General features: G+C 44.7%; 1 protein-coding gene across 5 annotated transcripts in view; it reads left to right on the plus strand.

Moving 5' to 3' along the window:
* OSBPL3 (oxysterol binding protein like 3) overlaps nt 1-26,517 on the plus strand; it is a 135,724-nt gene that overhangs the window by 32,440 nt on the left and 76,767 nt on the right. For 4 of the 5 annotated variants that reach the window (XM_043509159.1, XM_038391864.2, XM_038391863.2 and 1 more), the window contains exon 2: nt 14,892-15,138. The exons of the other annotated variant lie outside the window; for it this stretch is intronic. In XM_043509159.1, the coding sequence (XP_043365094.1) occupies nt 15,046-15,138 (93 nt within the window). In that variant the 5' untranslated portion in view covers nt 14,892-15,045. The remainder of the gene's footprint in view (nt 1-14,891; nt 15,139-26,517) is intronic. 5 annotated transcript variants of the gene reach the window in all.

Below are 26,517 nucleotides of genomic sequence, written 5' to 3' on the forward strand. Positions count from 1 at the left end.
TGCTCTGTGGCACGGAACGTCACAAACAGTGTCTCTGGAATGTCTGGGCAGTTCAGTCTGTTCCTTGTAAGTCCCAGGCCGCCTTCTAAGGCCCTGGCTGTGCTGCAGGGATGCTGTGGGTTGGACACTTGCTCTGGTGATGGCCACAGGCACTAGGTGGCAGGGCCCTTCTTCCCAGCGTTGCCCCTGCCCTGTCAGGGTTACCAATCCCTCTTCAAGTCTGGCCTGCTGAGGCATCTCCCTGTGCTGGGCCCACTGCCCAGGATCCCCCCCACGCTTTCCCCAGCTGCTCATGACACCTGGCTCCAGACTGCCCCAGCACTCTGCCTCAGCACGGCTGCTGCTCTGCCTCCAGCTCCCAGGCTGCTTCTCTGGCCCCTCTGGCTCTGGTTGCTGTAGCTCTGTTCTCCAGGGTCTGCTCTCTCTGGGCTGCTTTTCTGGTTCCTCTGGATCTGGCACAGCTCTGCTCCCCAGCCCCGCTTGGGCCCCTGCTTTCTCCTTAGCTCGGCCCCACTCTGTCTGTCTGACCCAGGCAATTCCAGCTCACGTGGAGGATGGGACCTCCCTGGCCTCCTGACTCCCTGATTTAGCCTGCCCACCCTGTCATTCAGGCTGACCTGGAGCATTGGCCTCTCCCCATTGTTCCTGGGGACTGTCAGTCTCAGGGTCCTGATACCCCATCAACCCTTCCCTTTTGAGTAGTGGGAGTTAGCAATTAAAACACCCCCACTGAATGTTAGTAAGGGGGCAGCAGTCCCTTACATATTATTGACAGAACTCAGTTTACTAAGATGGATCCAAACCAAAGGTACCAAATTGTCCAACTGGCTCTCAAGAATTGTCTCCTGCAGCAGTCTGATTTTTTTTTTTTTAAATTATCATGAACTTTTGTAAACTGCTGAAAGCAATGGTAACCTGTTAACATGATATGTCCTATATCTTAACTGTCATCTCCAGAAGTCACAGATGGAACTAGAGCAGAGGTTCTCACAACAAAATTTTTGATGGCCTCAGAATGCAGCCATCAACTCTTGCTGGTGGGCACTCTGACCCTGAGAAGTGGGTCCCCACCAGCCCGAGCCGCCCTGCCCCAGGAAAGCTGGGTCAGGAACTCACTGGCTGCCTGCAGAGTCCTTGTGCCCCAGCCAAGCAGGAGCAGGGGAGCGCCCAGGCGACTGAACGCCAGAGCTGCCTCTGGTGTGCCACACACACTGGCCCCGTGTCTCCAGAGGCGCTGTCCAGAGCCACCTAGGAGGCTATGTGGTGCAGGGCGCAGATCCTTGCTGGCTGCACCAGTGCAAACACCAAGGCAGTGTATCCAAGAGCAACACCTGAGTGATTCAGGGCGGGGCCGCAGCTTTGCCTCCCCTTTCCCTAATCTCTGCCATCCTTTGAAGTCTGTCATGGCCGCAGTAAAATCTGCTGCTGGTTGCATGCGGTCACAGTGGCCGCATTTGAGAAATGCTGAGCCAGAATCATGCAGGAGGCCTGCTGCTGCTCGTGCTTTTCATCAATTTTATGGTCCAGCCTCTTGGCCACTGAATGATTTGGCAGGAGTTGTCTCATTACTTATCCTCTCCACCCTCAGCAGTTGGCATTGTAAACCCTCCTTAGGAGCACCCTCCCTTCTCAGGCTCTAAATCACTGACCAATTTAGTAGTAGTTGCAGCAACAGCAGCCTGTCTGGTAATTCTCCAGATTAGGGCCAGCTTTAAAGCACAAAATGTCATCCTGACAAAGTTCTGGACGTACATGGCCTTTAGTTATCAGCAGAACTGCTTGGCCTGTAATTCTAGTCTAATTAAAGACCCTCTCCTCCTTCACGTTGAAGTACACAGATACACTGTGCGTTCTTTGCTATGCATACTGTGACCTTTCAACATCCGTAAACTGCTAACAACAAAACTTGTTTGGTGTATGTCAGCTACAGGTATCTGTCAAAGTGAACTTATTTTTTCATCATCTTTAAGGAAAGCCTAGAGAGATGAACGAGGGATTCTTTTCCCTCATTCACAATAATAGTTTCTTTTCAGAGCAACCCTTATCTTGGAAATGAAGGAAGTGAAATCTGCTCTCACTCCTTCCAGTTTTGCTGATCTTGATGGGTGGTGGCGAGTAGTAGTGTGGGAGTTGGTAATCGGAAATCTGAGTTCAGTGGGACTCCCCATCCTTTCCTTTGCTGCAGCGACAAGCATATGATTTGTTTTCTTCAGTTTGAGCGCAGGTGGGAAGATCTATTGAAACTACAAATGCTGATTCATGTAACATCTTCTAATGTAATCTTTTCAGCTATTGCTCATCTCTCAACATTTATATTTAAACAAGCTTCCTGCAGCAATGCTTGTCATTTTGGGACAATAAAAATAAAATCTGAGCCATTTTTTGGCATATTTTGTGATGTCTTCCCAACACAGTACAGCATAAGATTTGTTAAGCAGAAACTGAACTTGTCTTTTCAAAGACACTTAAGTTTCTTAAAGGAGAGCTTAGTGTTGAATGGAGAGCCGAATGGCTTTAACACCGGTGTTTTGAGTTCTGTTTACTTATGTTACTATTCAAAGTAATTTTCTCTTTACTCTTCCATATCTTTGTTTTGCTGCAAATGAAATTTCATTTTTCCTTTTCACAATTAAACATTTTTTGAATTGAATATACATTATATTTTCATGTAATGTTAATATCGCATTGTTTAAAATAATAAAAATCTCAAGAAATGCAAAGCTAAGGTTCCAGTAGCAATATTAAATTGTCTGCATTGCATGTGTATATTATTTTCTATTCCTGACAAAGTCAGTGCTAGAGTTATGCATAAGCTTAAGTGTTTGCTGGAGAGGAACCTTATTTTTTTTCCCCCTTAAATCAAGCAAAGGCAATAACCCTCAGTGGAAACTACGTATGCAACAAGTTTCAAACTTCATGTTTGTCTGAAAAACGTGTGTGTGTGTGTGTGTGTGTGTGTTTAAACATTTTCCCCTTTTCCTTCTACACACTCTTCCATATATATATATATATATATATATAAAATATAATTGTATTTATTTTAATGCCGGAGAGATTTAACAAAACAAAAATCGCGTGTACATGCGCGTCTCACACTTGGTTTTGGGTTTTTGTTTTTAATTACGTATCTCTTCAGTAAAGACCAAGCATAGAAAACATAATCACCAAACATGAATGTTTCAGAACATTGTCTCTATTTATTTATTTATTTATTTGTTAAAACTGTCCTTCCTAGAATGGACACAATCAGCACCGGCTTAGAAATTTACTTTCTATCTTGATGTTTCCTCAACTTTACACCCTAGTCTTCTCTTGTGTGGAATTTTTTTTTGTGCTTTTAGCTCTTTGCTTCTACTAAATAGATCTTTTTGCCAAAGCATATTTTAATGAATTTCATCAAATGGATTAGTACAAATAAAGGAAAATCTTTAAATTGATCAGGATTAAAGCTTCGGAAAAACGTGAAACCATAGGTGTAAGTATCTTTGTGGCAACCATCTTGCTTATTTCCCCCCCCCCCCCCGCCCCAACACATTTGGAAAAATGGAAGGGAGGGAGGAAGAAAAACAAAATGGTGGGACTTCCATTTTTTTTGTTGGTGTTCAGGAGCAAGTTTGAGCAAGTTTAAACAAGCAAGTTTAAACAGGAATTGTACAACTTATGAGGCAGGTTGCATCTGCTCTTCTGTATAATCTAAAAATAAACCCCAGATAACTGAGTTATAGTAGAACCATAATTTTAAAACAGTCATGGAAATTCTAAGCAGCGAGAAGAATAGTAAACGGTGAATGAATTATAAAGTGTCCATGACAACTCTGCTGCCAGTCTTCTCAGTATTTCCGTTCAGCGGTGACTGGAGCTGGAATTGAAATGATTGATAGAACACTCCATAGCAGTAATAAAACAGATGGTTAAATTATAGTACTGACGCGCCCAACTCAGTTGAGATGCATTGTAAATTCTGTTTTTAACAGTGCTGGTAACTCGTTTTAGAACAACTCCAATCTTAACTTCTAGAAATACTAGGAAATGGGGAATGCATCTACAGCTTCTTCAATTGTTTAAAGAAAAGGCAGTTATCCAGTAGGCTGCAATAACCTATATAGATCTTGATTCTGCAAAGTGAGCCACCAGTGCAGACAGTAGGCCTCCTGGAAACCCATAAAACTTTTAATAGGAATAAGGATTTGTACCACTAGCTCCTCTTCCTGGAGTGGCGCCATGGTTTGCATTTGAGTGCTATACTGTAGTTGGAAGGATCGAATCTTTGGGAATAAGGCAAGTCCATTAAGGCTCACGTACATCTTTCATATTCTGGTCTGTCTGCAATAGTGCTAAATTATTCATTATTAACTCAAATCCATCCTTGTTGGCCAATTTCTTATTTACAGACATCTAGGTATTAAATTGACCTAGCTAAAAAAAATTTGCCACCTTCAACATAAAAAGGAGTATCAGACTTAAATTAAATTCTAATAAGGCCCATCTTTTTTTCAAATAGTGCATCCCCCTAGTGGGACTCCAAGGCATCCTGGAAAGGGCAGTGGAAGCGAAGGGTCTCTTTTTTTTTTTTTTTTTTTTTTTCTTTTTAAGTAAATCTCTTTAAATTACACTAACACATTTTCCCAAATTCAGGAAAGGCAGATCCCTCACTAATTTCACAAAATTCTGAGTAAAATTTTCAAAGGCACCTAATTCCCATTTTCAAAAGTAACTTGGTCTCCCAAGTCACTTACGTACTTTTGAACAGTTATTTTTTAAAAACAGTACAGTATCACTTAATATAACCTTTGCTTAAACTAGAAACTTTATAACCAAGACTTCACAGACTTGTACATTACTGTAACTGTATCAGTGGGTAATCTTGTCACAAACCATGAAGGAAAGAGTGAAAGATGCTCTGGATCAATAAAATGGAATTGCTGTCCATCTCCTTGCCTATTTTGGAAAAGTGAATTTCAATCCTACGTGAGGTCGCAACAGCTGTTTAGAAGATTTTTTGAGACCGTGAAACCATTTACCCTTTGTTTTACATCCTGCTTGTCGTTAGGTAATTTTGGTGTGCAGGAACGTGTTTATCATCTAGCTGGAACGGGTTCTGTGTTCCACTGCATAAAAACAGCCATTGTGACCTTTCCCTTCCTTTTAATGTCTATCTCTATATGTTTAAGATCATATTTGCTCCGTCAGGCAATATTTGTAAATTGAACATGTATATATGCAGTTTTATACCTTGTGGCTGTTTTTGTTTTGCAGATTTTTCCAGTGTTTTTATAAAATAAAGATGAGATGGTGACCAAGGCACTTAGTTCCTTTATCTAATAAATTACTATATTTATAGCACATTAATTTAATAGTACAGAATAATCTAGTAATCCTACAATCCAGCAAGAGGGTTCTTCATGGTTACAATGACAAAATCAGTCAAGGCTATGTAATGGGTATAATTATTTTCTTATTCCAGTTTATGAAACCTAATTTGAGAGATGTAAGCACACTAAAATAAAACTGAGTGGGAAAATTGATAGTGTGTGTGGTGGCGGGAAGGAATTAGATAGGAGGGGAAAATGTTTTCCTATCGCCATTGTTGTTGCCTGAGTGCTGTTGAATGGCAAATCCTATATTTATTCTGAAGTATGCTTCTGGGCAACTTCCCTCCACGCATAACTACACCAAAAACATGAGGCCTCAATCCCACAAAAGCCTAAGCATATGCCTAACGTTAAGCATATGAGAAGTCCCTTGGAGTACAGTTGCAGTGGGTTTAATGGGACTACTCTCGTGCTTAAATTTAAGCATGTGTTTCAGTACTTTGCATGATTGGGGCATTTGCAGAGAGTAAATGGTGTGGGGGTTTTTTTTGTTTTTTTTTTTTTTTTGTTTCCCATGCTGGCCCATTTCTCCAGGGCAAATGTTTTTGTAAACACAGTTTTATTGCACTTTTCCCATGGGCTCACTAATTTAAGGGGGGAGAGAATTTTCAGATACAAGTTCAAGAGTTCTGGCATTAAGGGAATAGCTGTGGAACTTTTCCACATATGAGTGCAGTTGATTGAAGTGGTGAGATCCTCCAGTAACTCCCTCACTCTGTGAGCAGAGCAAATGAAGCCATGGCATATTGAGTTGTGGAGGATTAAATTACCTTCTGTAGATCAAAGGAAGACTTGTGTCTAGTTACCATGCTCATTGGTGGTGAGCTTTAAAACCCTAGGCGGTGATAGGGCTTCTCAAAGAATGGAAAAATTAAAATCTGCAAAAGTGCAGTTTTTCTTTTCCTAATTTCAATTGAAACTCTATTTTGAAAAATTTCCTATGATGTCCACTAGACAAGTATGTAGCAGAGTTCCAGTAGGAATGGGAAGAAAATACATTCTGCCTGACGGTATTTAATTCCTAGGATAGATAGCCCAGTCTTCTCAAACCTTCATGTTCCTTCGCTATTTCCGAATTATTGCCTCCAGAAGACGTGCTGGAAAAAGTAACCAATGCTCCTGAGTGATACCCACTATTACTGCTTGAGAGGGGTTCATTAGGCAAGTTACCATGGCGTCCAGCACCCTTTTGTAAGTATGTACACTTCCCTGAAATGGCTGAAGCATCTCTAGGCTGTGCTTGGCTTAGCTTTAATAAACCCGGAACTACCTGTGTTATCACACCTTGTTGCTTTTTTTTCCCCCTCTCCCTTTTCTCATTGCACATCAGGAGGTAGACTGGGAGTTTCATGAAGAATTTCAGAGAATTCCCCACCCCCTTTTTTTTCTACGGCTCTCCAGTAGGTTCTGATATGAAATGATAGAATCATAGGGTTAGAAGGGATCACAAGGATCCTCTAGTCTAACCCTGCCAAGATGCAGGATTTGTTGTGTCTAAACCATCCAAGACAAATGGCTAACCAGCCTCTTTTTGAAAACCTCCAGTAAAAGAGCTTCCACAGCTTCCCTAGGCAGTCTGTTCCATTGTCCATTGATGAGAGACATTGATGCTTCCAGAGTTCTAGCAGCAGAGAAGTGACTGTCTCAGTTCAGACACTACCAGCTTAAGATGCTAACTTATTTTGCTGGCATCTGCCATGTTACATGGCCACGGAAAGGCATGCCGCTGAACATCAAAGTTTAGATATGTTTTCATCAGGCTGTGCCTATTGAAATAACCCTGTAGAAACGGAGAGAGAACTCCATTTTTAGAAATCTGGGATGAGGGAGAGATTGCTGCTTTAAAACTTTGTTCTGTTCATTAGATACACTACTTCTATTATTTCCCAAGGCCTACTCCTTTTTAAACAGTAAGAGATGACCCAAAAAAAGGCAACCAGCCACTGCTGAAATCTGGAAGCTTAGTGGTAAACCATTTTACATTTGTAACCCATCTCTGGGTTCTTATAATTAAGTATCATAAGTGATCGCTTCAGAGCATTCTTACTGTAGATGAGGTGGATGTATGCCATAAAGAGTTGCATAGTTTTCAAATGCTGCTTTCCTCACTGAAAACTACAAATATTCTCCAGTATGCTTCCTTATCTTCTGTTTCTTGCTACTAGTAAGGCACTGCCTCTAGCTAAGGGTAAGAAATGCACCTTCTGCTGCGGCTGTCTTTGGTACCTCTGCATTAATTAGTTGTAAGGGAGTGCTTCAGAATAATTCTGTCTGGGTTCCCTATTTATGTAACTGGCTTGAGCGCTGTATGCATCTTGTGTATCAGCTCTCAAGTGACAGAAAACTTGCATCTTATTCTGTCTCCACATTTAAATGCTCACTATAGCACTTTACCCTAATTAACTGAGCCAGCTGCAATTAGGGTAAAAAGTGCTATAGTGAGCATTTAAATGTGGAGACAGAATAAGATGCAAGTTTTCTGTCACTGAAATCCACTTTATGAATGGAGAACAGGGAAGGCAGGAGAAAATAAATAACCAATGGAAGTCATTGAAGCACTCCTAGTGCACTAACCTTCGCACATTAAGTCAGGAGTCTTCTGTGTGATATTTTAAAATACATTTAGCTGGCAAACAAATTCTCAAATTATTTTGTTGGATAAATGTTATATTGGAGATGAGAAACAACCAACCTCCTCCCCCCGCCCCTCCCGACTATTATCAGATGCCTGAGCCATCCAGTCTTGAGGACTTTGTTTTAATTTGACTTTAAAGAATGGTAGGGCTAAGTATCATTTTAAATAAGGTGAATTAGGTAAGAAATACCATGCTTTAGATGAAAAAGGGGTATTTTGGTAGAAACTTTATAGCAAGGCTTCAGTTAAATTTTCTTAAAGGAAAATACGTTATTGATTTTTGAAAAGATCCTCTGATAACATCTAAATTCTGGTTTATAGCAGCACAGAGAGGTATTGTCTGAAGATCTGGGGAAGACAGCACTGTATTAGGTTACATTTGGACACTTATTTTAAACTAGCTTTTTCAAAAAGGAAGCTTGGTTTCTTTAAAAAATGTGTGCCTTAGGCCCCTCCATTTAGTAGGGTTGCTCTAATTAATCTGGCCTCTGAACGTATTTTTCAAGCCTTTTAAAAAACAAAAAACAAACAAAACCCCCTGCTCAGTGCACAGTAAGACTAATGTACTACTGGAGTGTAAGCTGGCACAACTATTTATTTAAGGCAATGGAGTCACATGCACTTACATCAGCAATAAAATCTTCCTCCACTGTAGAAACTTCCTTACTTTAAGCCCTTCCTCCTATCATGGAAATTCTTAGGCTGCTTTGTCCATGAGCAGTCAAGTATGAAGTGATACACAACTTGCACAAATTTTTTTCCCCAGGTTTTGAAAAATGACTCGTGTCCTTTTGGGTGAAAAACCATTGCCATGGCAACCGTTGCTGACACTGCAAATCCGTCATTTGGGGTTTCCATCAAGTTTTTTTGCACACATTGCAACACCACTATTAGACAAGCTATTAATCTTCCTGCCACTCACTTAGTCACAGAAGTGACTTACCAATTTCTAACTCCAGGTACAGTTAGTCATGCCCACCTGTAAGTAGCTAAGTTTGCACAATTCTTCTAAAAATGAAAGCAACTTCTGGAGCTGCAAATGTGCACTGTATCTAAATTCTTAAGGAATCTGGAAGTTAATTATATGTTCTGGTTTTTCCCTTCTTGTGGGATATTTAGTTTCTCCACGCCATTCACAAAGGTTCTGTTCTTTTCTAACTTTCTGAATTTCTTGTTTTTATGTAATAGCCTTGTTCAGGGTTTTTTTATATTTCTTGTGATGGGGTCTGACCACTGGTGCCTCCTGGGCTACTTTCCCTTCGGCCCTATGCCCCTGCCTGGCTTAGGCTGGCAGCCTGAGGTTTTCCTTAGTCAGAGCTCCCCAGCTCCTTCTAGCCTTCCCAAGCACTGCTCTGTCCAAGGAGCATAGGAGCCAATCCTCCTCCCTTCTCCACCAGGGAGAGACTGCCTGCTCTCTTCTTGAGCAGCCTTTATATATGGCTGAGTCTGGCTCTGATTGGCTCCCTAGCAGGCCTTCTCTGATTGGCCGCCCACCCGCACCGCCTCCCTGACCTGCTGAAGCCATCTAGGATAGGAGTGGGGCAGCCACCCTACTACACACCCTCCCCATTAAGAACGCTCTCGGGGGGTGGGGGGGTTAGAGACCCCCAGTAGGGGAGCCCAAGCCCGCCCTCCTTCACCGTGCTTCGACCTAGAACCCTGTCATTGAGGGTGTGATCTGACCCGGGTCAGCGGGGAATCCTACCACAACATGCTGCCCTCATTGTGGTGGGAAATACCACTCCCTTCCCTTTCCTGGGTCACTTCTTACCAGTTCTCCTGACGTAGCAGTCCCTGTGGCACCCAAGCCTTCAGGTTCCTTAGCCCCTGGGGCTCTCCAGGGTTCCCACAGCTGCCAGTCTCTAGTCCCACTTCTGGGCCCATCGGCTCTCCCCAGTAAGAGTTGCCCCTGCTCCTGGGTTGGAGCCTCTGCTGGGTGTCCTCCTTCCTCAGCCGCCCACCCTGACTGAGCAGCTCTGCAGGCTTTTGTACTTGACTCTCTGTTGGAGCGTGCCCAGCAGAGCCTCAGGCATGTGGCTTTTTCTGCCAGTAGGGAAAGGCTGACAGTCTCCTACCCAGTGCGGGGCCCGTCCGCCTCGTCACACACCCTCCCCGTTAGAATGATGGTAGGGGTTTCCCTTGCCCCGTCCCCTTTGTCGTCGTTCTATTCTCCCCTCTGGGAGAAAGTCTGCATTTCCATGGGCCTTACTTGGCCTGTGCAGTACTTGAAAGGTACAGGACTGGAGGCACAAATACCACCTCATAATTTGGTCATTTGTTTCTTTCATGCTGTTGATCCAGCGGAGGGGGGCGTGATTAGTCACTAAGAAGAAGTGGTTCCTCAGCAAGTAGTACCGCAGTGTTTCGACTGACCACTTAACTGCTAGGGCCTCCCGTTCTATGGTAGAGTAGTGCGTCTCACTGGAAAGAGCTTCTGGCTGAGGTATAAAATGGGGTGGTCTTCCCCCTCTACCTTTTGCAACAGTACAGCTCCTGTGCCTACTCCAGACATCTCCGTCTGGAGAGTGAAAGGCTTCGATAAGTCAGGTTGACTTAACACCGGCTCCCTGGTTAGTTGTTATCTGAGTACGTGGAAGGTATTATTGCATTCCTCTGTCCATTGGATCTTCTGGGGCTGGGTTTTTTTTGTTAGGCCCATCAAGGGGGTCGCTTTTGGCCAGGGATAGTGGTGATATGGTGGCTGATCACAGTCTTCCTGGGTTGAGCAGACACTACAGTGGGGAATGCGGCTACCACCTGCCGTATCTGTTCTCGTTGTGTAGGGTTGAGCTCCCGGCCAATGTCTATCCTGCCCGGCTCCTCGTACTCACCGGCTAAGGGCCCTAGCTCGGGCTATGGGGCAATCATAAACCCCTCTCTGTCCTTCCACGCCTTCAGCAGGTTCATGTGGCATATCTGGGTGTCCCTTCATCACCCAGACATCTGGATCTCATAATCAACACGCACCAAACCACCTCGAATGGTCCCTGCCACTTGTCTAATAAACAGCAACAGCAGAACTCGGTCCCCCGGTTCAAAATTCCTCATCTTTGTCCCTCGATTGTACTGGATCTGCTGATTGTGTTGTACTTGTAACACGTTCTCTCTGGCTTGGGTGCCTAGTTCCCAAAGCTGTTCCCTCAAATGGAGGATATAGTGGACCAAACCTTTGACCCGGGTCTCCTGTTCCTCCAGGTTTCTTTCAAGAGGTCCAAAATTCCCTGGGGTCATCTCCCATAGAGGAGCTCAAATGGGGAGAACCCAGTGGAAGTTTGTGGCACCCCACGTATGGCAAAGAAGTGCTGGCAGGTACTTGTCCCCCTGACGGGGGTCGTCCCCCACAAATTTCCACAGCATCACTTTCAGGGTCACATTAAAGCGTTCTACCAATCCGTCCATCTGGGGATGGTAGACAGAGGTCTTAAGGGCCCGGATGTTCAGTAGTCTGCAGAGCTCTGCCATCAGTTTGGAGGTTACATTAGTCCCCTGGTCTGTCAGTATCTCTTGTGGCAACCCCACCCAGGAAAATATCAGTAACAGCTCATTGGCGATGACAGGGGCTGTAGTTGTTTGTAAGGGTATTGCCTCTGGATACCTAGTCGCATAGTCTACTATGACCAGGATGTATCTATGTCCCGAGCTACTTTTCTCCAGGGCCCCCACCAGGTCGAGGCCAATCCATTTGAAAGGGGTGCCAATCGCTGGTAGAGGCACCAGCGGGGTCCTGGGTACCCTGTTTGGGCCAGCCTTTTGGCTCTACGGGCAAGAGTCACAGTAATACTGGACCTCTTGGTGTATGCCGGGCCAGAAAAACCATTGGGCTAATCATAGGAACGTCTTTTCTCTCCCCAAATGCCCTGCCAGGGGACCGCATGGGCCAGGCGGAGCAGTGTTCTGCGGAACTTTTGGGGGACCAACAATTGGCACACCTCAGCTTGTGTCTCTGGCTCTTGGGCCAGTCGATAAAGTAAGTTGTTGTAGATTTCAAAATGGGGGCCTTGGGGCCGATATTGCCAAAGATGGGTCTCTCCATCCCGGCTCTCCGCTTGCTCCCAAGCTCGACTAAGGCTGGAGTCCCCACTCTGTTCCTCCAGGAAATCTCCATCAACCTCCAGCCACCTTGTCTCTTATCCTGTTGGAACGCCAGTCGGGGTTTGGCTCCCTTCAGTTACTTCGGGCCCTCTCGATGTCCCCTCCAAGGGGTCTTGTGGCCCGGGTTGGCTCAACAACCCATGCTTCCCATAGCAGGCTCTTTTCCCCTTCCCAGGCTGTCCACTCCACCCCTGCATAAGATCAGCAAAACCCGGCCAGTCGCAACCCAAGACCACGGGGTATGCTAATCTAGGGGCCACCCCCACTAAGCAACGTGCCTCTTGTTGGGTGACCTCCAGTTGTACCCAGATGGTGGGGTAAGCCTTCATGTCCCCATGTATACATTGTAACTGTATCGGGGCCCCGGTGGGAAGGGAGTCCTCTACCAGGCCCAGGCGAATGACAGTCTGGCTGCACCCTGAGTCAACCAACACTAAGGTTGGGGTTCCCTCCACTCACACCGGGATCACCATCTTCGCTGGCCCATCCTTCCGGGCTCATCGGTCCGCCATCAGACCCTGTCCATAATTACAGTCTATGTAGGGGCACTCTCTCCTGAAATGCCCTCTTTGTCCGCACTGGTAGCACCTATCGTGATTCCCCTCTGAGGGTAGGGTGCCTTGTGGGAGGCTTGATTCCCCAGACAGGTCCTCTTGGTCTCGGAACAGGCGTGCTGCCGAGGGGCCCCGGGGTTTGTTGGAGACCCAGACTGCCAGGCGGGCAAGCAGGGACCTCCCCCGCCGGTCTTATGCGCCGCTCCCTCCAGGGGTCGACTCCCCCTGGTGAAGTCCTTGTCTTAAGACCCATTCGCTCTTCTGGCTCCGCTGCCATGAAGTCTTTGACAAGGGACGTAGCCTCTGCAAGGGTCTTCGGCCGGTGTCACTGAACCCACTCCGTCCCCCCAGTGGGATGGATTCAGAGGAACTGCTCCAGCATCACAGTGTCGGCCACCTGGCAACTAGTATGGCGATCAGGCTCTAGCCACCTCCAACAGAGGTCACGGACCTTCTGGGTTACGTCCCGTGGTCTGGCCCCGATCAGATATTTCTCTCAGCGCAACCTCTGTTGGTACGTCTCCGGACTGATGCCCATCTGGTCTAGGATGGCAGCCTTAACCTTCTCGTATTGCAGTGCCTCCTGTGGATCCATATCGCAGTAAGCGGCCTGCGCGGTCCCGTTAAAAACGGGGTGAGAATAGTGGCCCAATGCTCAAGGGGCCACCAAGTGGCCGTAGCTACCTGTTCAAAAGTTACTAAGAAGGCTTCGGGGTCGTCCCCCGGCCCCATTTTTGTCAGCCGCACCAGTAGTCCCCCGCAGCCCTCCCCGGCTCTCCTCCGGCTGGGTTGGAGGGAGGCCTGGCTGCCATTTTCAACAAGGTCACCACCTGTTTGAAAGAGTCTAATCTTGACTTGCTTGCTGCTGGGCGGCTAACTCCCGAGCCAGCTGTTGGTGGGATTCTTGTTGCTTTGCTGCCTGCAGTTGCTGCTGCGCCGCCAGTTGCTGCAACAGCTGCGTCTGCTGTTGCTGCTGTTGTACAGCCTGTTGCTGCTGGTTTTCCAGCAGCCGTTTTAGGAGCTTGTCCATCTCCATCTTGTACATGGGGGGGTCCTTCTAGCAGGCCCTGGTCGTTGCCCACATTCTCCACCACTTGTGACAGGGTTAGGACTCACCACCGCTGGCGCCTCCTGCTGGTTGCTCCAGGAATTAGCTCTGTCCAGTAATGGAGCACCTTTTTTGCATGGTGCCTTGCCCTTCGGCCGCTCTGCTGCTTCAGGGACCCTCGTTGCTCCCCGCTTGGCAGAGTCCTCTTCAGGACACTACCCTCTGGCCGTGCCCACTGCTCCGGTCCCACCCCCTTCCAGGGATTTGGTGTTACCAGCACTCCACAGTCTGCACCTGTTGTAGTGGCTGGCTCCAGCCTTGAAGTCTAGCCCCTTATCGCAGGGACAAGCCACAGCCTGGATCAGGCCATGCTCCTCTTCAGCCAGGTGTAGCACAATAGGAAGAGGGGGACCCAGGCCCCCCTGCTACTCTGGGTCGTGACCCAGGGACCCTCTAGCAGCAGCCTCTCTACCCTCCTTTTCTCCCCTTGCCCTGCTATTGTCCCTGGGCCACTTTCCCTTCGGCCCTATGCCCCTGCCTGGCCTAGGTCAGCAGCCTAGGGCTTTCCTTGGTCGGAGCTCCCCAGCGCCTTCTGGCCTTCCCCAGCACTACTCTGTCTAAGGTGCTACCTTTCAGCCTAGGAGCCTATCCTTCTCCCTTGACCACCAGGGAGAGACTACCCGCTCCCTTCCTGAGCAGCCTTTATATATGGCTGAGTCTGGCTCTGATTGGCTGTCTCTAACTCAGCCTCTGATTGGCTCCCTAGCAGGCCTTCTCTGATTGCCTGCCCACCTGCACCACCTCCTTGGCCTGCTGAAGCCCCATCTAGGATAGGAGTGGGGCAGCCACTCCACTACATTTATTTATATAAATAAATAATAAATATAAACTTGCTCATGGTTTGGATGCTTTAATCTTTAAAGAGAAGCTTGATGTTGCATTTAAACTCTGTTCTTTACAAGCAGTCAGATGGTATCATGACTTTCAAATGTCAGAGAGAAACAACAAGACAGTGGGTTCTAACTACTTGTTTTAAAATTATCATAAAGCAGTTGTTCAGTTAATTTCTAATAACAAATAGTAGTGCAGTCCAACTACGTTACCAAAGACTTTCTTATGAATTCTTAACTCATGTTTCCAAATAACATGGACTATATCTGCTGCTCATGTGTTTCTGGTTTTTCTCTTAGGAATCTCCTTGTGGCCCCAAGGATGCCATTGGAATGCATATGGGTAAACAATGACTCTTGCCCATGTCTCTCCCATGTCTTCCAATACACTTGTTTAATTCCCTTCGGATGGTGTTCTAACTAAATAGACACAAAACAAACTGTCTCTGGGATCATGAGTGAAGAAAAGAGCTTTGGTGTGTCCCAGAAGGTGTTGTCACCTTCAAGAAGTACCAGCAGCTGCTCCTCCAAACAGGGAAGTCGACAGGTAAAGTAAACTTCACTCGCTCCTATTTGGTTAAGGGCAGGGGGGACTTCAAAGTATTAGGAGAAATGGTCTGCTCTAGTGACCTTGATGAACAAAATTATGTGTTTAAGGGTCTGTTGTGCAGTTGTTTGATCTTTTTTCTTTTTTCCATTTTCCTCTTTTTTGCCAATGGCAGCATCTTGTCTTCAGTCAAGTGAAATAAACAGATATTAATGAGTAGCTGATACTTATAACATTGGAAGGGGCAACCAGGAATTCAGTTAATACCGTGCTCTCGCTCTCTAGATGCAGTGTGCCTATAGCAGGGGTGGGCAAACTTTTTGGCCCGTGGGCCACATCTGGGTATGGAAATTGTATGGTGGGCCATGAATGCTCATGAAATTGGGGGTTGGAGTGCGAGAGAGGGTTCCCGCTGGGGGTGCGGGCTCTAGGGTGGGGCCAGAAATGAGGAGTTCGGGGTGTGAGAGGGAGCTCCGGTTGGGGGGTGCGGGCTCTTCGGTGCAGGAGGGTGGGACTGAGGGGTTTGGACGGTGGGAGGGGGATCAGGGCTGGGGCAAGGGATTGGGGCAAAGGAGGGGGTTGGGGTGAAGGCTCCGTGTGGTGCTTACCTCCAAGTAGCTCCCGGAAGCAGCAGCATGTCCTCTCTCTCCAGCTCCTACATGGAGGCATGGCCAGGAAGCTCTGCATGCTGCCCCATCCGCAGACGCTGCCCCTGCAGCTCCCATTGGCCCCATTTGCTGGCCAATGGGAGCTGTGGGAGGGGTGCAGAGCCCCTGGCTGCCCCTATGCACAGGAGCCAGAGGGGGGATATGCTGCTTCCGGGAGCCACACAAAGCAAGCCCCCGACCCCGCTCCCCAGCAGGAGCTTGAGGGCTGTAATAAAAGATCTGAAGGGCCAGATGTAGCCCCCAGGCCATAGTTTGCCCACCCCGACCTATAGTCTGCTGCTGAATGCTTGGCTTCTGTAGTTTGGTGCTTAGAACCCATAAATCTCCCATAGAAAAGGTCACCCCAGTAATAGCTGCCTACTCAAGTCTTCAGTGACGTGTGTGTGTGTGTGTGTATATCAGTTAGGAACATTCTTTATCTGCCTGTGTTGCCAATATTGATACTGAAAATCTGCCCAGGAGTGCAGATTGTTGCAGTGGCACTAGGGTGGCCGATACACAAACCCAAACACCCGTGCCTCTTCTCCAAGGTCCCACCCCACGCATTTTATCCCCCCTCCCTCTGTTGCTTGCTCTTCCCCACCCTCACTTACTTTCACAGGGCAGGGGGTTGGGGAGATGTGGGGGGGCATGCAGGCTCTGGGCTGGAGCCGAGGGGTTCGGAGTGTGGGGGGGCGTCTGGGCTGAGCCTGGGGAAGAGGGTTGGGGTGCAGGCTCTGGGAGGGGTCTTGGGGTTGGGGCAGGGGGGTTGGGGTGGGGTGCTGGCTCTGCCTGGATGGCACTTACCTTGGGGAGCTCCCAGTCGGCCCCGCTCCCAGAAGTGTCCAGCATGGCCCCACGCACTGCTGCTGCAGATCCTGGCCAATGGGAGCTGTGGAGTCTGCATTTGGAGTGGGGCAGTGTGCAGAGACCACCCTCCCCCACCCGCAGGGATGTGTCAGCCACTTCCCGGAGCGGCGCAGAGCCAGGGCAGGCAGGGAGCCTGCCTTAGCCCCGCTGCACCGCCAGACTGTTAGCGGCCTAAAATCTCCTGGTTTGGCTTCAGTAGTCTCCAGGAGATAGAGCCCAATTTCAGGAGACTCCCGGTGAAACCAGGAAAGTTGGCAATCCCATGTGGCACCCAAAGGTCCTGATAAATTCATATAAAAAAACCCCACGGTCTGTGCTTCAGAGTTTATCATCTGTGCCTGTTTTAAATTTTAGGGTTAGGTTTTTCAAGTGTGCCAACAAGTGTTTGAACATCAAAGTGAGAGCATGCAGATATCCAAGCACAGCTTTGTTCTTGGAGAAACAGACCCTGTGCTGCAGCCTCACTGAAAATGTATGCTTATGTGCACTTGAGCCATTTTTCCCTATCGGTGAATAAAAGTGAGTGTGAGTGGCTTTGTTGCAGTAAAGCTTTATGTGCACAGAACAGGCTGGTTGAGATTTTCAAAGCTGCCTCTAATTGAATTTCACTGGGAATTGGGCATCCAAATCCTTTAGACAGCTTTGAAATCTCAGCCATGATGTTTTGAAATGTTACTCCTTCATGCAAAGAGACAGAGGCAGTCTAATCTCCTCAATGATTTCTGCCTCTAGGACTGTTGTGCTTGTAAGCAAAAGAATCCCATGTTTATAGCTTTGAGTGAGAGATGCATTTGCTTTTAAGATACTTTTTTCTTTCAAGCATTTTTTTTTCATTATAAGGTTAACTTAAAAAAATTGCAAGATATAAATGAAGTTTGTTCTTGGAGATAATGTCAAGCAAGCATTATTAGCACACAGGATTTCAGTTATAACTTAATAAGATTTACATGAGCATGGCTAAATCCCGCTAAAAGTATATTGCATAGTAAAAGCATAAAAGTAAAATCATACATTTGCAGGCACAATTTCTGTAAGAACATGCACAATAAGACTTCAAAATAAATACCCACTAGCATGGCTCAGCTTTGCTGGCCAGAGCATTGGGGTAGAACTCACTATTCACCCCACTGTGTCTGCCTTCTCTATGGGGATGGGGGGGTTGCGAGGGAGTTGGTGCTGTGTACTCTTACTCCTGTGTCTACCAAATCAGTCTGGGTAGCCTTCACACAGGGAGTTAGGGAAGGGAGTGTTTCTTATATGGATATATAATCCAAGATATAATCTAGCCCTGAGCGTGGAAAGATTACAAGTCTAGCACATGGAGCATACCTTCACCCTACAAACCTTTTGTCTGGGTTGTCTTAGCCATCTAGCCTTCAACCAAGCCATGTTGTCTGTTAGGCGCTGGCTAAATAGTCAACTGCACCAACCAGGTCAGGTGAGATGGAGGTATAAAGCTGGATGCCACTTGTATCCAGGAGGCACCACAATTCATATGTCCTCCTCATAAGAGTATGAGACCTAGTGATATACCATCTTCCTGATTTGATTAATACTTAGACCTTTCCTGTTCTAAAGAGTCTGATAAGTGTAGTCAATCATCACAATACTCTAAGTGGATATTATCCCAATTTCACATATGGGAAACTGGAGCATGAAAGTTGAGTGACTTGCCCAAGACCTCAGAGAAAGTTAATGTCCGAGTCAGAAACAGAATTCAACAGGTTTCTTTGGTAGAGGAGAACATTGATAATTGGTAGAACATGTGACCATTAAAGCATGATATCAGGCTGAGATTGGAGGAGGAATGCTGAAAGCTGGGGCCAATACTGCATTATACAGTTGAAATGCAGAATGCTTATTTCTTAGAAATGTATTCCTGAAGAGCATGTGTTATCAAGTGTGGGTGGCAGTGAAATCTTTTCTGGAGGATTTTTTTTTAAATGTGGATTTGTAATTACTTATTGCCAGATTTTTTTTTAACATTTTTCTCCCCTTTTTGGGGGGGGGGCAAATATAATAACTTGGAATACAAGCTCTACCCAACTGCCCAATACAAGCAGGAGATCTTCTCCCAGTACAGTCTATTCCTGTCAAAAATGCAGTTCTTTGAATTGAATTGGTGGATTTTCAGCATCAATTGTCAAGAGTTCCCAGAAGTGAGCTTGTCTTGACTACTACGTTACTGGTGCTCATTGTTTAACTCCACAATGATGTTGGTGTGCCATAAATGACTGATTCTACACTAGAATGTACAAATCAAGATCTGTTTTGTGGAATATTTTAAATATTTTTTTGATTCTACACAAAAACGGTCTTTCCCGTTTGGATAGTTACCTGCTAATAACCAGTAGGTGGGAAATACAAGAAATATAAAATTGGGGCTGATGTCTGCTTTGATTAAGAAAGATGGCTTGATCACATGTAACTTTTAAAAGTTAATATGTTAAGTCTGACTGTCAAGTGTTCATGAAATTCAAAAAATAATGCAATGTTCTGGAAAATATTTCTTTTCTTTCTGTTGCATATGAAAAAGACAGACACTTTGGACCAAATAGCGCAGTATTCTACACATTTGTAGAGCAACTGAGAAGGAAGAGGCATGCTGCTAGATGACTTGCTGTTCATGTTTAAGTAGAAATGTGATCTGTTCTCTAACTGTTTCAGTGCTAGTGAGGAGAGAGTAATCTCTAGGTAGCTCAATTTAAATGGGTTCTGAGGTTGATTCTTCCAAAGAGAGGGAGGGAGCCCAGAAAAGAAAAGGAGTTTTGAGTCTTCACAAAATCTGCTCATTCACCTTTTAACATGATATTGTTGGTGATGATAGCCACGCTGAAAGTTATCTGGTGGGTTTTTCTGGTAACTTGTAGGGGAGCAGAAGTTTGTGAGGCTGGATTATATGGGGAGTTTCTATTTGGTACTGTCAATTGGATTTGACAGAATACACATTGCGTTGTTAACTAATTGCACTCTTCTCCCCAAACCCTTCTAACTGGTGAATAATTGCTGCATTCCCATCCCTGCCACTGTGCAGACATCAGACAGACATTTCCCTCTTTCCCCATCTCTAGAGACAACACCAATCCTTAAATGAAAGAGACTGGTTACTTTTACTAGGTATTTAGGTTTCTTCTCCATCACTGATGCAATTTTGCTTAAATTACAGCTTTTACATTGCTTGTTTTTCTAAAACAACTTTTTTTTTTTTAACCAAGGTAGTTTTATGAAACTATAAGAACTAAAACTGAAAGAAAAGGTCCGGCAGTGCTCCAGAGGGACAAATAGAGTACACTCCACTATTTTTATTAGAAGGAGCCCCAAAACTACAGCTTACAATTTCAGATCCTCTGTGGGAAAGTGAAGAATATTGTTTCTAATCATCTAGTATTCTTCTCTTCTTCCATTCCAATGAGGAATTTATTCCCCCTCCTCCATGCACGCACACCCATATGCCCCTTCCTGATCCGCTTCAGTCAGAACTGTCCTCTTTATTTTCTGCTATATCAAGACAGTGTTGGCTGGCCACCTCTTTCCCCTTTGCCTCAGGGTCTCTGCAGCTGATCTCATAGGACAGGACAGTCCTTTAATCAGATTAAGTGGAAAGAAACTGTTACAAAGCACAGGGGAGAAAGGGATCTTGGCAGACATTTTGTGGAGTAGTGGGGTATGCGTTACCAGTTTCTCAAACTCAAGCAAGCAGGGAGCGCTACCACAAGTGCAGTCGGACCCCAGAGAAAGGGAAATTATTTGGGAGTGTGGTATTGTGCAACTGATGGAATAAGGGCACTGCCTGGGATCAGAGTATTTTAGTCTGATGTGATGTGACTGCTCCTTCCCACAGAGCAGCATATGGCACTGGTGACACTTATGTAAAGATCCCCGTGATGCAGACCAGAGACCATTATGGCTTGAGAGATTGGTTCAAGTGGGGTTGTGGAACTTTTGTTTTAGGACAGTCTTCCTTCCCTCGCTAATCCTAGTGCCCTGTTTCTGGCAGCCTGAATACATTTTGCAGCATGACTCTGAAAACAATGACAATTTAATCCCTTCCCAGGAAATGGGACTGACCTTCACCTTTAAGCATCAGTAGTTGGTGGGAAATGATTTCCATTTCCACACCTCCCACCTCCGTAATGCAATATAACGTATGCCATTAGATCATAATTTTAAATATATTTTGAGGGAGGGAAAAACATCATTATCTTTTTTAAAGTTTAAAATTGACGTTCAAAATAAATAGTGTGGATGGGAAAGCAATACATTTGTGAAATAAGTAGATACAGTAAGGAAAGGCACTAAGAGCTATATTAAAATCTTGTACTAAAAAGAAAATTCAGTAATTTTTGCCAAATTTATGAACCATAACACATGCTTTAGTTGCTGCTGATGCAAAACCTTATCCTCCACGAAGCCGCTTTCTATTTTTGGCACTTTAAAACATGCAGTACATCTGGCTGCATTTTATACTAGAAGGAAGTCTGGCATCAACTATATTCAGACATCTATCCGAGAGCCGTTCAAACTCGTTACTTCATTCTTTTCTCTACAAACAAAATATAGCCTTGAGGAGTTTCTGGTGTGCTGTGTTGTAGAAAATCAGGGTGCTTTTATTTGATGAGTTAATTTAATGCCAGGTTACCAGACCTTGAGACCAAAGTCCTTCAGAACTGTTCCTTGGCTAACCCAGACCGCAGCAGTGCAAATTTCTTCTGCTGACCTGCCTCAGGCATTGGCCTTTGTTGTCACTGCTGTCACAGATAATGGTTTTGCTCGTTCTATGTTGATGTTGGTCCACAAGGAAGTCAATTTTTGTTCTAAATGAAGTTGCTTTCTGCTGCAGCATTGCATTTTTTCACCCCACCAGTCTGGACATGGACTGTGCTGCTGCTATTGATTTTTTTTTTAATGTAATTGAGCTTCTCCAAACCTTAGTTTTGAGTCCCCAGCAGGGGGTAAGAATCGGCAAGAGAACATGCTATAAATGCTGCCTGCAACTGTGAAGAAATCTTTTATGTTCCCGCTCTGATATTACAGACAGATTAGAACAGACAGATTTATTTGACTTCATTTTAAGATCATTGGCTGAGCAGACCTAACTGCAGTAGTTCCTTCTAGCAGCATACTACCACAGATCCTTTTTCTTTTTCTTTTTTTTTTTCTCGAGATGAGACAAGTTGTGGATAAATTGCAGGCCACATCAGCTCTGTTCTGTTCAGCGTGGTGTGTCCTTTAAGGGGCATAAGATTCAGATCAAGGGAAAATTGCATCTTTCAAACGAAAAGGAGAGACAAAGGAAATCAAGGGTTCATCTGGGAGTTATTTGATTCCTGGACCTTCTACATGTCTGAGGTCTTGCATCGTTGCTCAAGTGTTGATTATTACTGCAGGAAAAGAACCTGCAAGTGGCTGTGAGATCACCCACCTCTCACCCTATCCATTTGGGGACTATAGAAACTGCCCTTTCCCATTGCCACATATCTCTAGGGTGACCATATTTCCCTATGCTGAATACGGGACACGTGGTAAAATTACTCCTTCAAGCAAGTTCAACGGCAATCGTACAAACATTCAAATTTAACATTAAGTTGACTGAGCCCCTGTTAAAAAGAAATTCTGGGTAGTTGGCTTCTTTTTATTTACCTTTTTATCTTTAAGGCTTTAGAGTTCACATGGGTAGGGGTGACACACATCCCTACCTCCCCCACCACCACACACACAGGGCAGGGTGACACACACATACTTCTGCTGTGTGAGAGAGGAGTATGGGAGTGACTGACCAACTTGACCCTCCATGCTTGGCTTGGCCCCCGGGACAGAGCTGCCTCTTCTGGTACCTGGCATCACGTCTTCCTGAAGTAACACATGGGGGGCATGCAGGGTCACATCCTCCCCCCCGCCTGATTTCTGCCAGAATGTGGCCAACAGCAGCCTTTCAGCACTGTGAAGGAGGGAAGGGACAGGAGCTGCTTCCATCCACAGGGGAGGGAAAGTGGGGGTGGAGGGAAGGAATGACCTGGCCTGTGTCTTCGCAGAGCTCATCTCTCTCCCACCCCATCGCTCCGGTGTGGCTGGAAACAGCTTTTCCCTTCCTGCCTGCACAGTGTCAAAAGGCAGCTAATACATCCAGATGGTTGCTGGCCACCAACATAACCCAGCCACTGCCTGTCCCCTCGCTACCGTGCGGGCAGGAAGGAGTTAAGCCCTCAGGATGCATGGTGCACCAGGGTCTAGGGAGCCTGACTGAAGGGCAGTGGCGTAGCCAGGTTCTAACATCATGGGGAATGAACACACAGAAAAAGGCGCCACCCGACATATCAAATTACTAATTACATGCTTTTAAATTCATTATACGTATTTATTTTGTACTTAAAATAAAAACACAATGATATTGTTTTACAAGTACATGTTTTGTATTTAAAATATAAAGACAGTTTTACAGTATGACATCTATTTATATTGTATATAAAATCAAAACATAATAAAACGTGTTATTTACTTATTTTATATTTCAAAGATAAGATCAAAACAATATGATCTATGAAGCAACTACAACATCCTCTTTCATCTAAGCTTCATTCTAGCAAAGTTATCTATTACTTTATAATAATCTATTTCAGTAGCCAATTGTCTTTCAATGGAGAGCAAAGCAAATCCAGACAATCTATCTTCACCCATTGTAGAGTGCAGGTAGGACTTCATAAGTTTGTCGGCTAAAGGATCGTTCCGCAACTGCGCTACTTATTGGCAAGGAAAATGTAGTACAATCTCGAAAGGTTAGGATAAATGGAACACATCATTGGCGATCACAAATTTCAGTACACTGTTGATGGAGAGTTTCTCGTCGACACTTGACTTTACCCTACTACTAGTGCTCATTATCTCTTTTGTACATGTCTTTAAATGAAAGAAACTCTTCCACAATTTTGGTTTTGACTGTCGATCACATCTGAGTATGTCTGCCAAAAATTCTAATTTGTTCACATTATCCTCTTTGTCAAAATGCTTTGGAACTAAACCACTAAATTTGGCAGCCACATTTTTAAACTGCTCGAATCTTTTACTTGTGCTATTTATAACATAATCTAAGGACACTAAGTAGGATTCAACTATGAATTTCTCCCGGGCATCAAATATTCCTTCTTCATCCTCTGCAATTTCCTCATGGAATCTTTCTCTTGCTTATTCTGTGCTGCTTATATTCCGTAGTAATATCACATTTTTGAGCCAACTCGGTGGCTTCATTCTCAATCTGCTTGAATTCAGATTCAAATTCACTTTGTTTTTCATAGCATTTTAAAAAATCTGAAGCAAATGAGAAGCTGTTACCAGATCTAGACTACTTTTCTGTAAATATGTGGATAAATGGAAAGCCTTCTCTAGCACTTTACTCCAGAATATAAGAACAACTAAGAATTCATAAGTATCGACTGTTGCCAGAATACCCTTTGCCTCAGTGAGCTGTTTAGGAGTACAGTTTATGTCACCATCCACAATTCTTTGCAGGGCAATTACTAGTGCTGGAAAATTTTGCAAGACTGCCTCTACTGCTGACTTTGTGATACCAGATGGGTGTCTAGAAAGTTTCTTTAGAGTTAATGCAAAAGATTTGATAAGATTGCATTGTTCTTCTTTTAGTATTGAAAGATGAGGTAAACTGCCAGGAAAAAGAAGTATACAGACTTTCTAGAGTTCAGAGTTTGAATATTGGAGCTCAATGCATTAATCAGAATTAAATTAAAAGTATGCGACAGCAGTGTGTAAAGAGTGCATTTGGAGCAATTTCCCGTATCCTAGTTTGGAGACCTGATATTTCATCCGACATGGTGCTTGCTCCCATTGTAAGACCAACCGTAACACATAGTTATTGATAACCCCAAGTTTTTGATTGCTGAAAGAAGAATGTTGAAAAAATCTTCAGCACTTGCTCCAGGTAATTCGCTGAATTGTATAAATCGTTCCACTGCATCACCGTTTACTGTTACATATCATAAGGATAAAGAAAATTGATCAGTTCTGCTGATATCAATAGTAGAGTCAACAATTTAAGGCAAAATACTTTGATTTCAGCTACTATCTTTGATAGAAGCTCGGCTGATAAGGACTGTATCAGATCATTTTGTGTGTCAGGACTGAGATGTTGCATTTCGATCACTCAGTAATAAATGTTGTTCCAGTAATGTATTATTTTTAGCCGACAGCTTAATAAGTTCCAAAAAATTGCCTACATTTGTACTTGGGGAACCTAAACCTCAATACTCATGATGACCGCGGAATGCCAATCCCTGAATTCCCAAAAAGAGAACTGCATCTATAATACATCGTAAAATCATCCTATTTTTTCTATCTCTTTCCTTTCCGCCATTAGAAGACCAGCCAAGACTATTCAAATAGAATTTTTCCTTACCAAATTCCTTCTCTGCTTTTTTTAATGACTTCTTTTCACTTGTTTTCATGATTTTCAATTTTGTGCGTACCTTTTGCAAAATTCTTGCTTCTTGGATCACTCCAAGCATCCGACCGATTTGCAAAAAGCCAACAAGCAAAACAAATCATAGCGTTTGCTTTTGGTGAGTAAACCATCCAGTGCCGGTCGATTGTACAAACGCTTTTCACTTGTTTTTGTTTGTACCAAGTTGCACTGAAATGACGTCCAGCTTCATCTTTTGGAAAATTGTCAAAATTATCTTTAAGTCCTGGCTGACAAGGGCCTAACTCAAGCAGAGCACGTACTAGATCGGGTGTGTCACAAAACAAGGGTGGATCTGTTGGGTATTCCCTATGTATGTCAACAATAGCACGGAATCTTACTGTGTCATTCTTGTCCTCTATATGATAGTCTGCTGAAGTAATCATGTCTTCTGAGGACTCTACTTCCACTATCTGTGCAGCCGCAGCAATCCAGATGCTGTAAGCAGCTCCTAGGTTGAAGGTAGGTACTAACAAGTCTTCAGAGGGTTTTACCTCTGGTGAAGCCGCAATGGCCGGGGCACCAGTTCCTGGGCTGAAGGTAGGTAGCAAGTCTTCAGAATGTTCCACCTCTGGTGCAAAAGACGTCGTGGGTGTGTCGAATGAAAAGTAGGCCTCCAACCTCACATATTTTGATGATTCTTTTACTCTATTTGCATCTTCCTTCATCTTCTTTGTGTCCCACCCGGATAGTTTCTTCTTAGTGCGCTTATCCATCCCGTATCAGAAACAAATAAAATAAATATGAACAACATATGATTTTGTTTTTAAAATGTGATTTATTTAAAAAACTGTCCACACAGCAGCCAGGTCAATTTCACAGCTCTAGGAATTTGACGCCTGTCAAATTTGGTCAGCAAAGTGTTAAATGATTTGTTGAAAAGGCGCCACTTTATTCAAAACTAGAGGAGAAGTGAAAACAATCCACATACTAAGAAGTAATCAAACAGACTGAACTATTTGAAATTATCCAGAGGGTTCAGCATTTCTTTACACTGCAGGAAACAATTCTTATGAGTACGCGCACTTGTGTGGGTGCCTGGGTGTGTGAGTGCACATGTCAACCGATTAAAAAAAAAAAAAAAGCGCTGACAAAAGGGAAAAGACAAAATGTTTTAAAAAAAATTGTGGGCCTCTTGGCTCTTGCAAGGGATTCACGTGTTACAAGATTGACTAATGCTGTAGTGATAAAGTGTTACAAGTGTACAGACGACATTTCTATCGCATTTGATTATGGGATGGAAGTTTGTCCAGAAGAAAATGAGCGCGCTCAAAAATTACTTGGAAGTACCTGTATCGGAATGCACTCTTTCGTCGGCGTTCTTTTGTCGGCACTTTTTTTGTCCTGCATCGCACTGGCGCCAACTTTCCTTGGTGCTGGTGGGTGCTTGTGCCC

The sequence above is a fragment of the Dermochelys coriacea genome, chromosome 2, assembly GCF_009764565.3.
Source record: "Dermochelys coriacea isolate rDerCor1 chromosome 2, rDerCor1.pri.v4, whole genome shotgun sequence".
In the NCBI taxonomy this organism is placed as follows: domain Eukaryota; kingdom Metazoa; phylum Chordata; order Testudines; family Dermochelyidae; genus Dermochelys; species Dermochelys coriacea.